This window comes from Scheffersomyces stipitis, chromosome 1 (genome assembly GCF_000209165.1).
Source record: "Scheffersomyces stipitis CBS 6054 chromosome 1, whole genome shotgun sequence".
NCBI classification, from domain to species: Eukaryota; Fungi; Ascomycota; class Pichiomycetes; order Serinales; family Debaryomycetaceae; genus Scheffersomyces; species Scheffersomyces stipitis.
Genome location: NC_009068.1, coordinates 1,899,926 through 1,913,900, shown reverse-complemented (window position 1 = coordinate 1,913,900; position 13,975 = coordinate 1,899,926). Strand labels below are relative to the sequence as shown.

General features: G+C 41.6%; 4 protein-coding genes across 4 annotated transcripts; 1 reads left to right on the top strand and 3 right to left on the bottom strand. All coding sequences in view use genetic code 12, as the record gives it.

The window, feature by feature from the left end:
* Positions 1 to 826: 826 nt before the first annotated feature.
* Positions 827 to 1,595, bottom strand: PICST_69049 (predicted protein). The gene has a single exon (XM_001387567.1). It carries the CDS (start codon positions 1,556 to 1,558, stop codon positions 1,106 to 1,108), a length of 453 nt encoding a protein of 150 aa, XP_001387604.1. The 5' UTR covers positions 1,559 to 1,595; the 3' UTR covers positions 827 to 1,105.
* Positions 1,596 to 2,363: 768 nt separating this feature from the next.
* Positions 2,364 to 3,314, top strand: TSC13 (3-oxo-5a-steroid 4- dehydrogenase; the record flags this gene model as incomplete). Its single annotated transcript, XM_001387959.1, has 1 exon — positions 2,364 to 3,314. One exon carries the CDS (start codon positions 2,364 to 2,366, stop codon positions 3,312 to 3,314), a length of 951 nt encoding a protein of 316 aa, XP_001387996.1.
* A 265-nt stretch (positions 3,315 to 3,579) lies between these two features.
* On the bottom strand, positions 3,580 to 3,981 carry PICST_51697 (predicted protein; the record flags this gene model as incomplete). The annotated part of the gene is made up of 1 exon (XM_001387566.1): positions 3,580 to 3,981. One exon carries the CDS (start codon positions 3,979 to 3,981, stop codon positions 3,580 to 3,582), a length of 402 nt encoding a protein of 133 aa, XP_001387603.2.
* A 618-nt stretch (positions 3,982 to 4,599) lies between these two features.
* On the bottom strand, positions 4,600 to 5,622 carry PICST_51802 (predicted protein; the record flags this gene model as incomplete). Its single annotated transcript, XM_001387565.1, has 1 exon — positions 4,600 to 5,622. The coding sequence occupies one exon, from the start codon at positions 5,620 to 5,622 to the stop codon at positions 4,600 to 4,602; it is 1,023 nt and encodes a 340-aa protein (XP_001387602.1).
* Positions 5,623 to 13,975: the final 8,353 nt, after the last annotated feature.

The following is a 13,975-nucleotide window of genomic DNA, read 5'->3' as shown; positions in this document are numbered from 1 at the left end:
GGTAGCTAGTCATTGAGCTTGTAGTACTGGGGCTCTTTGACTTCGTATGAGTTTTATTCACGGTTGTTTCGGGTTCGGTTTTGATGGTTATGGCAGTGGATGCAACAGAATTTATTTCAACATTGACGTTTTCCTTCTTGTCTTTGGAAGACAAAGGCTTTAAGTTCATAACTTTGGAAAGTAACAGCATAATTAATATATGGTTAGTATGTTTGGATTGTAGTGATGAAACAAAATCAGAATAACTCAATTCAACAACATTTGTTCGGGTATTTATATAGTTCTGAAAGAGATTTTGTGAACTCCATAATCCGAAATAAAGTTTTTGCAATCAAGTTTAAATGTAGGACTATAATCGTTTTACTAGAATTAGTCATCGAGTTTATTTCTTATCGTACATTTTCTTGAAGGCGTGGGCAAGGTCAAATGTAATAGTCCTAATTGTATGAACCATATTCGTAGAATGAAATATTTATAGATGAAGCTCATAAATAAAGAGGGCAGGAGGGTAGAAGCTTCCGCTCAAGATCCATAGTGAGGAACCACCATGAACAAGATTTGAAAATTGAGTTGACAGGACAGTAGTAGAAGAAACTATGGATGTGCCGGAATATTTTCCCAAATCTATAAGTTGCAACTAGAAGATATAATTTTTCAATGACGAACTAATTATGACTACAATTCAAAATTCTATGACTACGCCAATTCGATCACCACGTACTATGTATGGATATGCTCCGTTTATTCCATTCAAAAGCAAACCACTCTGCTGACACAACTTTTATGACTCAAATCTACATTACTCTACCCCTCTACGCCTAAGATTCACAGAGCCATTTATACGATATATACAACTATAAAGAAATGCAACATAACCACCATGGCAGTAGAGAAAAACCAAAAAAAAGCAAAAAATAACGTTACGTAAATGAAATACCTAATAAGTCTGTAAACCCGTCATTATCATGAGCAGCTAAGCATTCTCAACTATCTTTGAGATGGTTGAAAATGTTTTTATAAAATTGCAAATCTGACGTAAAAACCAAACTACCAAAATTACTTCTGCCCTTTCGTGTGAATATGAATTGTCAAAGCAATCCTTATCTTACTTCTTCTTGGCGAACAATGGTTCTCCGATATTCTTGCCTCTCAACTTGACACCCAAAGCTCTCTCCAACTTGCCCAAAAGCTGTTGGTTTGGAATAGCTCTTCCGGCTTCATAGTCGTTGATGACGTTAGGCTTCTCGTTGACCTTGGTGGCCAAGTCCTTTTGCGTAAACTTCTTTTCTTGTCTGGCTTGTTGAATAGCTTTTCCGACAGAAGAGTCGAGCTTCTTGACAGCAACCACATCATCAGTGGCATCCAACTTGGTCAATCTTTGACCTTCTGGGTTGGATCTAGTGTTGGTGGAACCATACTTCTTTTCAGTTCCAACAACGGCACCAGTTCTTCTGGCGGCGTTCAACTGAGCCGAGGTTCTGGCCACGGTTTCACGTGGACCGCCGCCGCCGACTCTAGCCTTTTGTCCAATCACAGTAACAGAATCCCAGTCCGACATGTTTACGTTATTTGTATATAAATAGTATATCCAGTTGTAGATCAACTTTGAGAAAAAAGTGACAAGGTCAACTTGATCAGATTTCGAAACTGTGGAAGGTGAAAAATGGGTGAGATGGTTTTCGCACGACTTGGAATCTTCTGGAATGGTGCTGTGTGGTAGCGCTGTCCATAGATAGTAGGTGTTTATGGCTATGTGTGGAGGAAGTACAAATTACTATTGCTATAGTAGTAAATAGGTAGTTATAGTAAGTGTTATTTCATTCATCTTTTTTGAAGCTTGGGTGTGAGAAAACGATTGCAAAAAGTGTTCCGCATAGAATTTGAGCTCAATAAGCTGGAAATTGAGATATCACAGCCGTAAGTGGTGTCTTTTTGAATACTTTTTTGTATAGTTTTATACTCTTGATATCTTATACAATATACATACATTGAGCATTTTACACATAGACTATTTGTTATTGTAAATGATGTATTCTTGTACTTCTGTAGCTGCGAAATTTTATGGCTATATTCAATTCGCAATGCAACTCCAAAAGTTCAGTTCGAATTGAGAAATGATTTCAATTATTTCATATCCATGTCAACTTTTATTCTATATTTCGTATTCTACTGTATAATTCGGCCTACTTGTTATAATCTTACACGCAAATATCCCATTTATACCCCTTTATAACCTCTCTTCTCGGTCTCCCTGTTGTCCCAATCAGGAAATGATCCTCGGTGTAGGCGCGCTTTTTCACTACAAACCCTTTTAATAATTTTTCATTTCTGCTTTCTTTCTCCACAAATTCCCAATTGCACCAATGGTCTCTATTGAAGTCAAATCCCGTTCCAAGTCGTTGCGGTCGGTCACCATCTCCGACTTGACCCTCGACACACCCGTCAAAGCCCTTGTGGGACAGATTGCTGAAAAGAACAGAACCTCGGCTGCCAGACTCAGAGTAACCAAGTACGATGACAAGACCAAGAAACAACAGCCATTGGATTACAGTAAGTCGTTCCTTGACAACGGAATTGCCACGAAAAAAATCGAACTCTTCGTCAAAGACTTGGGGCCACAGATCTCGTGGCGAACTGTCTTCATGATCGAGTACTTCGGTCCCCTCTTGATCCATCCTTTGTTCTACTACGTTTCGGGATTGTACGGAAGCGGCTCTGTCATTCACCATACCCAGACTCAACAGTTTGCTTACCTCTTTGTCGTGTTGCACTTTTTGAAGAGAGAATACGAAACTGTTTTTGTTCACAAGTTTTCGAATGACACTATGCCCGTTTTCAACATTTTCAAGAACTCGTCCCACTACTGGATCTTGTCAGGGTTCAATCTTGCCTACTTTATTTATGGTCAAGATTCAAGTCTCTATTCATCAGGTTTCTTGAAGTTCTTGTTCAAGGTCAATGACTTACCTTCTTCGTACAATTACTTACTTGCTGGCTTGTTCATATTTGCAGAAGTCTCTAACGGTATTACCCACTCCATCTTGGCTAATGTCAGAAAGGAAGACACTAAGAAATATGTCATTCCATACGGCTACGGTTTCGACTTGGTAGCCTGTCCCAACTACTTTTTTGAGTCTGTATCGTGGTTCGCCTACGCCTTATTGGTTGGCAATTGGTCGTCGTGGGTTTTCTTGTTCGTGGCAACTGGCCAGATGTGGCTCTGGGCTGTTAAGAAGCATAAGAGATATCTCAAAACTTTCGGTGACGAATACAAGAAGTTGAACAGAAAGATCTACGTTCCTTATGTTATCTAGGTTAGGTAAATCTGATCCAATAAGGCAAATGAGTGTCAGAAAATCATTAGTAATCTGATTATTGTCAGTTATCTGGTGCTAAATTTTGACTATCAGATTATTATCGATTCATATCTGATTGCAACTTCGTTATCTCATACTATTCGAACTTCCTTTTAATTGATCTTTGAATTAACTCCACTAAACTATCTTCCATTACATGGCTATTCTCTTCTAACTATATAATTCCAATTAATGGTTTCTTATTGTTACTGTCTCGTATTCTCTACTTGCTCTCGCCAGTATTTAACTTCAAACTGATACTGTTTACGCAGTGTCTCTCGTCCGTAGGTGTCTTGTAGCCTTCTCCCCTAAAAATGTGCCCCAAATGGCCATCGCAATTGGAGCATCTCATCTCTTCTCTCACCATGCCAGCAGTAGTATCTCTGTGAACAGTGATAGAGCCTGGAATGGCTTCGTAGAAAGCAGGCCAACCACAGTGGGCTATGAACTTGGTCAGAGCCTTGTATAATGGCTGCTGACATCCCGCACATTCGTAATATCCAGTTTCAGAAGCTGGTGTCGAAGTGTATTCTCCAGTGTAGGGAGCCTCGGTTGCGCTTCTTCTCAACACCTTGAATTGGGCTGGAGAGAGAATAGCTCTCCATTCTTCGTCTGTTTTCGACATACTGAGGATCAATCTGGTTTGGGTGAAGTTTCTGACGGTTCTAATTGCAAGAAAACGGCTTCCGGCTCTAAGAAGTGTGAATCGCTTCATTAAGTAGGCGAAAACAAGTAAAAAATTCTGGGGTACGCACTATCAAGGCTGAAAAATTCGAGCAATGGAAGCATGACAAATAGACAGGGCATTGTGAAGTAGGAGAGACAAGGCTTATTATATCCGAAGTCTACATGGTAAAGTCCACTATGTCACTAAAAAAGTCCAATATAGCCTTGTTTGATACACAAGTAGTACAGTTTTTTTTAAGTATTTTTAAGTATCGTACAATAAATTTTAGTATTGTATGGAAGTATTCTACAGTACGATTTAGTATAAAAGTTCAGAAATACATATATGTACAGATACAGTATATCAATTTATGTAATGCAATGGTGACATAAAGAAGAAAGAATAGCACTAGTATACAAAAGTTTATCGAATTATATTATGCAATCAGAACGCCAACAGACATCAGCGCATTAGTAGTTGTCTACATCAAAAGAACAGTACTCACTAACAAGAAGCATTGCTGCTCGGTTCACAGTAGTTCTACTCATTAACGCAAAGAATTAACTTAAAAACTCTTTAACGCATGAAGTAGTTGTACTTGCCCTGTTTTTCTCTAGACTTGTCATTGGAGGTGGTCTTGAGGTTCCAGCCGATTTCGATATCCAACTCTCTTGGGTTGGCGGAGTTGGGTCTGGAAGCAATACTACCTTCGATAATGTCACCCTTCTTGAGGTCCAAGACTTGATCCATGTAGAAAACAGTTTGTTTCCAATGAGTGTAGTGGGTCATGGGGCCAGTAGGTAAAACTACCTTTTCCTTGCCTGGGAACTCAGCATCCCACCAAACGATGTATGCGTGACAGAAATCAGAGTCAATAGCCTTTAACTTGAAATGACGGTGGAAAGCCAACTGTTCCTTGGTTACTTTGTTGATGTCAAACTCAAAAAACTTGTGTGGAGTAGTAATCAACGACTGGTTGTCTACGGTGTCAACCAATGGCTCAACCATAGCTACCTTGATGAAAGGAGAGTAGTCGAATCCGTACACATCTTCCCAGTAGGCGATTTTCTCAGCTTTGTATTGACCGTCTTCAATACCAGCAATGTACATCGAGCACTTGTCGGGCAAAATCAATCCTCCTTCTACTAAGTACTTGTCTCTGGCATACAACACAGTATCCAACATAGATTCGTACAACAAAAAGTAGCCCATCCATTCAGATACAATGATATCGACCTTGTCAACTGGCAAGTCAATGTCCTCCAATTTACCCTGGATCAACGTGATCTTGTCTTCAAATCCATTCAAAGCGACAATTTCTCTGGCCTTCTCAATGATGTTAGACATATCAACAGAATACACATGTTTGGCACCAGCCTTGGCAGCAAACATAGAAAGAATACCAGTACCACATCCGACATCCAAAACGATTTTACCCTTGAAGAGATCCTTGTTTTTGAACATGGCAGATCTGTAACTCAAGGTTCTAGTCGTATCCTTCAACATTTCCTCGTGAATTCCAAAATGGTCATACGAGGAGAAGTAGTGCTGCTCGGTGAACGGCAATTTCGCCTTATCGGTTACGTTTGGCTGTGTCATATTGATGCTGGTAATGCTATTGCCAAATGCAGAAACTCTATACCCGAAAGATAAAAAAAAATCAATTCCTGGTGAAATTTATTCATTTAAATCGTTTTGATACTGGACTTTTTTTTTGAAAATTCACAATCGCTGCGAGATGGGGTTCCTGCAGAAAGCTCCTTCACGAGAGGTAGCTGGACATTAAATCGCAGCTAACTGCCGCTTACCTTCCTATGATAGCACCCTTGAGCCCTCTCAATCGACTATAATAAGCTCTGGCTAAAAAAAAGATATAAGATTGTTATTCCTGAAGAGAATAAAAAAGAATGGACGAGTCCGGAGTCGAACCGGAGACCTTTCGCATGCTAAGCGAACGCGCTACCAACTACGCCACACGCCCCTATCTTGTTATGCAACTTGTCCTTTTATCATGAGGATTTCATTTTATCACGTGTAACATCCATACCGCAATATGAATACAAGATAATGTCAGAACTACGACCAATCAATCAGCCAGAGGGACCTCTAGGGGTTTTCTCTGGTGAAAGCTCTTCAAATCAAGCCTTAAACGAGCCAAAACCACCGGATATTGACCGAAATCCACACGACCATGTCGCACCCCCTGATCTGATGGACCTCGATGGCGAGTCCACAGATGCCGATGAAAACGGCAATTTAGAGCCATCCTTCGTGACTGCAGTGTCATCTACCTCTGAGGAACCGGCCCAACTACGGGATAATCCCATGGACGAGCTGGTTATTCAGAACCAGACCCCATTAAGTCCTACTATGGAAAGTTTTGAAACCTCAGTTTCGGAAATTTTTCAAAGTCACGTGCCTGACGAGGTACACGACCAGGAAATGGCTGCAAACGATGATAATGAAATGGATCACATTTCTTTAGATTCTACAACCAGCCTCTCGAACTTGCCCGAACAAGAAGATTCTCTCCTTGTACACCAACTTAAAGAAAATACAAAAACCCAAAAAAATTCTGAATCCTTACAATACTTAAATAAAAACCAAAAAAACTCCGAAAATACAAAACTCCCAGAAAAAAATACACAAGACCTTGAAGCAGAGGAATACCCACTCTTAGGAACCTCAAAGAGTTCTTCTAAGAAAAGGATTCATCCCTCAAACCCCAAGGCAATTAGATCTACTCCTCTTCCAAACCCTAATAAGGCAAAATGGGCAGATATTCTTCAAGATGTTCCCGATAAAGAATCCGACAAAATACTTCAAACATACAGACTGAAAATGGAGGCCCTCCAAGAACAGATGAAGATGGACGTTCCTACCACCAATGAAGTCTTTGACCAGTTTGACACATACTCGACACTTATCAGTCACTTAGAAGGGTTATCGGAAGCAAACTATAAGGGCCAACAGAAAAGGTTCGACGACTGGGATACGCCTGAGGAGGTAAGAGTGTCAACCCTCAGCACAATCGGCAGAAACGTTGCTGAAAAGTTAGATGTAAGAGTCCACATTGACTCATTTGAATACAGACTGAACCTGTTAAAACCCCAAATGAGCATCGAGGACAAAGCTAGGATAATTCTTACCCACTTTAAGGAGACTATACCTGATAGGTCAGATGAGTTAGAAGAACACACCGAGCAGAGTATTGCCAGTCTCAAAAAATCACTTCAATTTTACCAAAACCAGATATCCCCAGGGGACCCTCTGGAGCAGGAGTTGAAGCGGGGCATCAACAATACCCAACTTGAAATTGAAGAGTTGGAGAAAACACTTCAAATCACTCAAAGGATTTATGACATAAAGGAGTATTTCCACATACATATCCGGGACAATCTGCACTTAAACTTTAACTTCTCCATTACTGAAAGTAATACTGTAGTTCCACGCTTCAAATCTCAAGGTCCAAAGAAATGGCTGAAGACTAAATTTGAAGAAATATTCGACCCTTACTACACAGGGGAAGAAGGCAACTACAGATTTACACTTAAACTTATTCCTCTTTCTAGTTATCCCAACGTCTTTCTTGTGGGTATAAAAGCCCCAATTGGAAACAAAAACTTAGACAATCTATTAGAAGCAATGTTCAACCCAAATACGCTTGACACGTATCAAGTACCTCAATACAGGTCTTTACGCAGGGAAGAACGAGAGCCTATCGTATACGATATTCTAGCTAAACACCGAAGGGAAGTACCACTCCACAAAGGCAGATCGACTCTGTCAAGATTCCAGTCTGCTTTCTATTTGATTGCGACGGAATCGGATAGGATTCCAAACAGAAAGAACGCCTTCATGCAGGGTGTACAACTAGACATTATCTCCTCATACCAATTCTGTTTCAAATGTCACACCAATCAGCACTCAACCAAACGATGCCCAACATTCAAGGCCCCGGTGGCAAAGGTACCCTATTTTTATCAGAACGAATCCCCTAACAACGCACGTCCATACAAACAACATCAAAAGGACGACGATGGGTTTAACCCGGTGACCAAAGGCGCTCCACGCCGAAAGGAACCACAACCCTTAATCTCCCAACATAGACAAGGAGGTAATCGATTCGCGCCACTCGCCGACCTCCCAGAATCGGGAGTAACAGAACACGTGAGCCATAACCAGTCAGCACAACCTGACTCCCACCAAACCATGAGAGCTATCATGCACCCTAAATCTACAGGGGTACCTCGCAATACCTCAAACAACGAGAGACCACAAGATCAAATCCAAAGGGAATACATCCAAGATGATGATGACGAAACAGTAAGATACACCGATTCAGACGAAGATGAAGATATCCGTGACGATGAAGCATCCGTCATCCTTAGCCACCAGGTTCAGGACCAAGAAATGGAGCTCCTCCCAGAAACTACAATCAATGCCGCTGGCAACAAACCGACCAGAACACAACCGCTCCTTCAACCAATCACGCCTCGCCCAAGAAAGCAAGGTAAATCCCTTGTCACATCAAAAACCAAACCCCTAGCAACCCCAATCTCTTCACCATCCTACTCGGGTCGCCTAGCCCCTCTCACAAGGAAGCAACCGACCCCTTACTCTCCTATTATAGGACTCTCCCACTCCAACAAAAGTCAGACTCTAAGACAGTCCCAAAGGGTGCATGAAGCACTTAATAAGACTCTTAGTTTAAGCCGCGACGAACTGCAGGCACAAAACACCTCAGCCAGCCGCATCCCAACACTACGAGATCCTCCGCCAATAACAGATCCTCCTGCCAGAGTCATGGATATCACGGATTCCCCCCTAGGATCCACTCTAGGGGAACCGGAATCCACAATTTTGGACAACATGGAAAGATCTGACCCTTCACTAAGATTTCAAAGTCAAAGCGTCGACCCAACACAAGTCGACTCTCCAAGTATACACCAGGACATTGTTGACCATACTAATTTGGCTCATCAACCGGTAACTGTCACGATTGGCTCACACGAAGCCAACCCCTCCAACACAATAGATTATTAATATGAGTAATCTACTAGATACGGCGATAACCAATCCGACCTTAAAGGCATCGGAAGTGAATCATCGCAACAACTTAATAACGATTAGATCCAAGAACATTCAACGAAACCAGGATCCTGCGAAAATTCGAGAACTAGCACATAAATGCGACATTCTCCTCATCCAGGAAACTGTTTTCCACTCTCAAAACCTAAACTACAACAACCTGTTCCAGGAAACCTCTTCTACTTCGCTGCCAAATTTGACACCGGAATGGATTCATGGGCTCCTGAATACATTGAAAGACTCCCAAAAGGAGTTAATCTACACCAACACTTCATCACGCACTGGGATAATCTTAAATCTCCAGTACTCCCACTTCCAGCAAATATCAAGTAACAACCTTGATCTAGACGCCGACCTTGCTCCCTATGCAACTGACGCCATCATCAAACTAACGGAGAAAGAGGAATACATCCTCATAATATCCGTGTACGGCCCAAGCGGGAACTATCCGGCTCAGGCCAAGTTGTTTACCTCATTACACTCCCAAATTGACATCATCACCCAAAGCTTCAAACTAAACAACGCAGGAGCTACATTCCACGTCTGCCTAGGGGGCGATTTCAACATGGTCCTTGACCCTGAAATTGACTCCTTTCACGTCGGACAAAACACGGAAGTCGCATCACGCGATGCATTCAATGCTATCTTCCATGGCTTACAACTCCACGACACTCTCAGAGGGCTCGATCCTCAAATCAAATTATTCACGAATGACAATTTCCGAAATTGTCGCCGCCTCGATCGTCTCTATCTCCCCACGTCTCTTAAAGACAGGGTTTGGCGATACCATCAACACAAAGAAGGCATAATCTCATCAACTCATATAACAGTTGAAATAGACCTTATTATCCTTCCAAAAGCGACCTTAAAAATCAGAAAACCCCGCTTCATCGTAAAGGACCACTGGCTAGACAACACACATCTCTTCAGTATCTTACAACAAACAAGATTTTCCGACTACACTGCATTCATAAAACGATTGCCTAGAATAATAGGCTATCTTAGAAATCAACAGTCGGTCACTTCCCAAATAGAAGAGAGGCAACCACCAAAGATCTTCAAGGATCTCAACGACCGGTTCAAAGGGGCAACCCATGCAGCAACAATTGTGAGTACACTCACAACCGCAGATCGGGCTCGCACCGCCATCACAACCAAAGATATACTAGAGATACAACGAGAACACCTTGCAGCGCTTTACCTGGATTCCCAGGCCCAAGAAGCCAAACTCTCCATTAGGAGGTATGTACAGCTGTTCCGTCGCAAAGTATCAGCCAGCGACAGTGTGGAGCTTGAAAAGCCAATCACATATGAAGAACTTACGTCCGGATTACAGCGGACTGCCAACAGCTCCACGCCAGGAGAAGATGGAGTGACCTATCTTTTCCTAAAGGGTATCTGGGACAAGGCAGGCCCACTATTAACAAAGGACGCGGAGAATATCATGCAAACGGGAATATTACCAGAGTCAATGGCTCTAGTTCTCATCCGTTTGATACCCAAGAGAAAACGTAAGGACCTCACGGTCGATGATTTCCGTCCCATCTCCCTTATTAATACTTCTTTAAGGGTGATTTCGCAGGTCCTTAATATGCGCCTTCAAAAGGTGACCAAGGACCTCATCGGCTATGACCAATGCGGCTTTATGCCTGAACGCCAGATGGACTTTCAAATCCAACGGTTCCGGGCCCTCATCGACAAAGTATCAAAAGACCCCGAGACTCTGAAAAGTGCAAATGTCATTATATTGGACTTGACTAAAGCATTTGATCGGATATCGCACGACTATTTGTCTGCAGTACTCGACCAACTTGGCTTTGGCCCCAGATTCAAGCGGATCTTGCTCCTGGTAACGACACAACAATTTGCAGCCATTTTTACCAACAACACAAAGTCAGAGACCTTTCCACTCAAACAGGGAACGAGACAAGGCAACCCAGTGCTGCCTATCCTTTTCAATCTCTGCTTGGAGCCTCTTTTACAACGATTACAGAGTCGGCTCGAGGGAATTCCGATTCAACTCGACCATCTACCACCGCTAACAGCGAAATATTCAGCCTTTGCAGATGATCTCACAGTTTTTGTGAAGGGAACCAGAGATCATGAAATTCTCAAAGAAGAACTTACTCTATTTGAACAAGCATCCAACTCGTTGGTCAGTATCGCCAAGTCCCGGACCTGCCACTGGGGCCAGGCACCTCCCGAAGATGTTACCAAGATCCTTGGCTTTGAAGTCCTTGACATTAGCACCACTGACTACAAATACCTCGGAGTTCCGCTTAACGGCTTCCGATGGGATTCGTATATCTCCTCTCTTTCCACACAGCTACATTTCCACACCATACAAGAATTGCCAATTCATCTCAGATGCACGGGGTTCAATACTTACATCTTCTCGAAAATTTACTTCCGAGACCTACATGATCCCATGGCAAATGACAATATCAAGCACATCAAAAAGATGGTAAAGGGACATCTCCCTCGCATTAGCGACAGAAACCTTAGTAGCTTGAAAAAGAAAGGGGGCTTCGGACTACTCAATGTCAAGCAACAGCTCTTAGGAAGACGGGCAAAAGTTATCTACGAAACGTTGACGAATCTGGTGGATTGGAATCTCATAGTTCTCCGTGACAAACTTCAATCCTTCATTGATACAATTTACCCTCCGACACGCAATCAACTTGATCCCCTGAAATGGGACATCGTACCGTGGTACCTTTTCCTTGTGAACTACGCGGTCCAAAACAAAGATCATGCAATGTCAGCGTACAAGACCTACCATCAATTCACCAGAGCCGAAATAGCATGGCTCGAAGCATGGTTTACCATCATTAAGCCGAAAAACCGCTACCATATCCCGGATGAAAGGGGTAGGAGGTTTTGGATTAATTCATATTTTAAAAAGCCTTTCACGCTTAACGAGAAACAAGAGATGGTGCGTAATCCGCCACTTCAGCTGGACTGGGATAAACACATCACCAGCCGTGTTGATCGCATGACATTTACTCGTAGATCAGCCAAATATGAGCAACAAGCACCGGTGTGTAGCTCCAGTACGCTACTTCAAAAGTTTCCCCTGCTACAGGACAATTACCCCAAGTTTTGGAAGGCTCTTTATAAAGTACAACTTCTTCATCCCAACGGGACCGAGGAATTACACAGGGTCCACCTTGGTCACCGCGAACGCCACGGCAATCCGGAGGCTCTTGAAGATTGTGTAATGTGCCTCAACTCAATTGAAAGACGGAAATACTTTCACCATACCTACCAAGACTGTGAGGCTAGCCGCACGTTTTGGAATTTGTTAGGGCCTGAAGGTATGAACCTAGATTTAAACAACATCATTGGTAAGTTTGAACTTCCCGTGGCTGCTTTCCTTTCTCTAAATCGATACTTCCTTACTGTCTACTTATTTCAAGTTCGACGGCGGAACAGTGAAGACAGGGAATCCTTCTCTCTGTCAACACTTTCTACTTGGGTATCGATTTTGCAGTCTAGACGTCTTATTTAAACATTTTACAAGTCCGGTAGCATATACCGTTGTCAAGTTTTCTACAGTTTTCTAAGGATATCACCTAGTTTTTAGGTAATTTCACTCGGAGGTTTTTATCCTAGGATTTCCTCCACCATTCGGTATGGACTAGAGGATGATTTATATACTTTGTAGTAGATAGGTTAGACTTTAGTCGTAATACATGCCATTTCGTCAAAAAAAGCAATAATAAAAGCAATAAAAATTTTAAATAGACAAGTATAAGATTGTGCTTCCACAACAGTTATTTCGGAAGTTATAATCATGAGATACCTTTCAATCTCATCAACAACATGTAACATTTACATAGATATAATCTCTTAGAAATCAAAAGTTGAGTCTCCTTTTTTATAAATTTTCCAAAAGTAGTAGTTTTATTCAATTTCTACAACATAGTTGCAAAATCCAATTAATTTTTCTACAATAGATATTTACTTTTCTATCTTTTCTCTATCTAGCCACTAATTACCTGGAATACTCAACTATGTCTGTTTTGCTTGAAAATAAGTGTTCTCCCCTACTTGAACTATATGGGGTACGTTTTATGGAATGGTCAGAATCTTTAAAGATTGAACCACCAAGTAAGCACATAGAAAAGGTGTCAACCGTGATATTCCTACTTCTGCAAATGGGAATAATATTGGTGCTACAGTTGATGACAAAACTGACAAGAAAACTTAAACAGCTGACTATTGTTAGCGGAATCAAGGCTAACCAATTATTGCAGGCCGATTCATTAATTTTATTGCAGACGGAAAGAAAATATGAAGTAATAATTAAGCAAAAGTCCACTAACCACATTATCGTGAGACTTAAATCAACTAAAGCAATTAGGAAAGCATTTGATCTTACGCTGCAAGCAAGTAAAGTTATAACAGCAAGGTATACCAATGAAAATGCTGCAAGGGCTGCACTGTAGGTTATTCTATCGAATGGCAACCCAAAGTCTACTAGGAATCTAATCGACACAGCTAGCGCTGCAACACTTGAACCCACTTGAAGAAGTCGAATTAGCCATCCTATGATTATTTTTGTACTTTTATCCATGTTTGCTATAATATTGACTACTAGCAGAAGTTTGGAAGGTACTTCATCAATGATAATGTTTTGCACTTCAAGGCGCCACTTTTCTTATAAATAGTATTGATCGTAAAGTGAGATCACAGACTGCATTGCAATCACTAAAATTTCATGGCTATCGGTATGTTTTCGTATCTTTATTCAATTCCAGGGGACACCCCTCTTGTCTGAAAATCTCCAGCGTGGACAGAAGAAAGTATACTTTTAAAATAAAATTATATTTACGAAGATTATTTTGCATCCTGATAA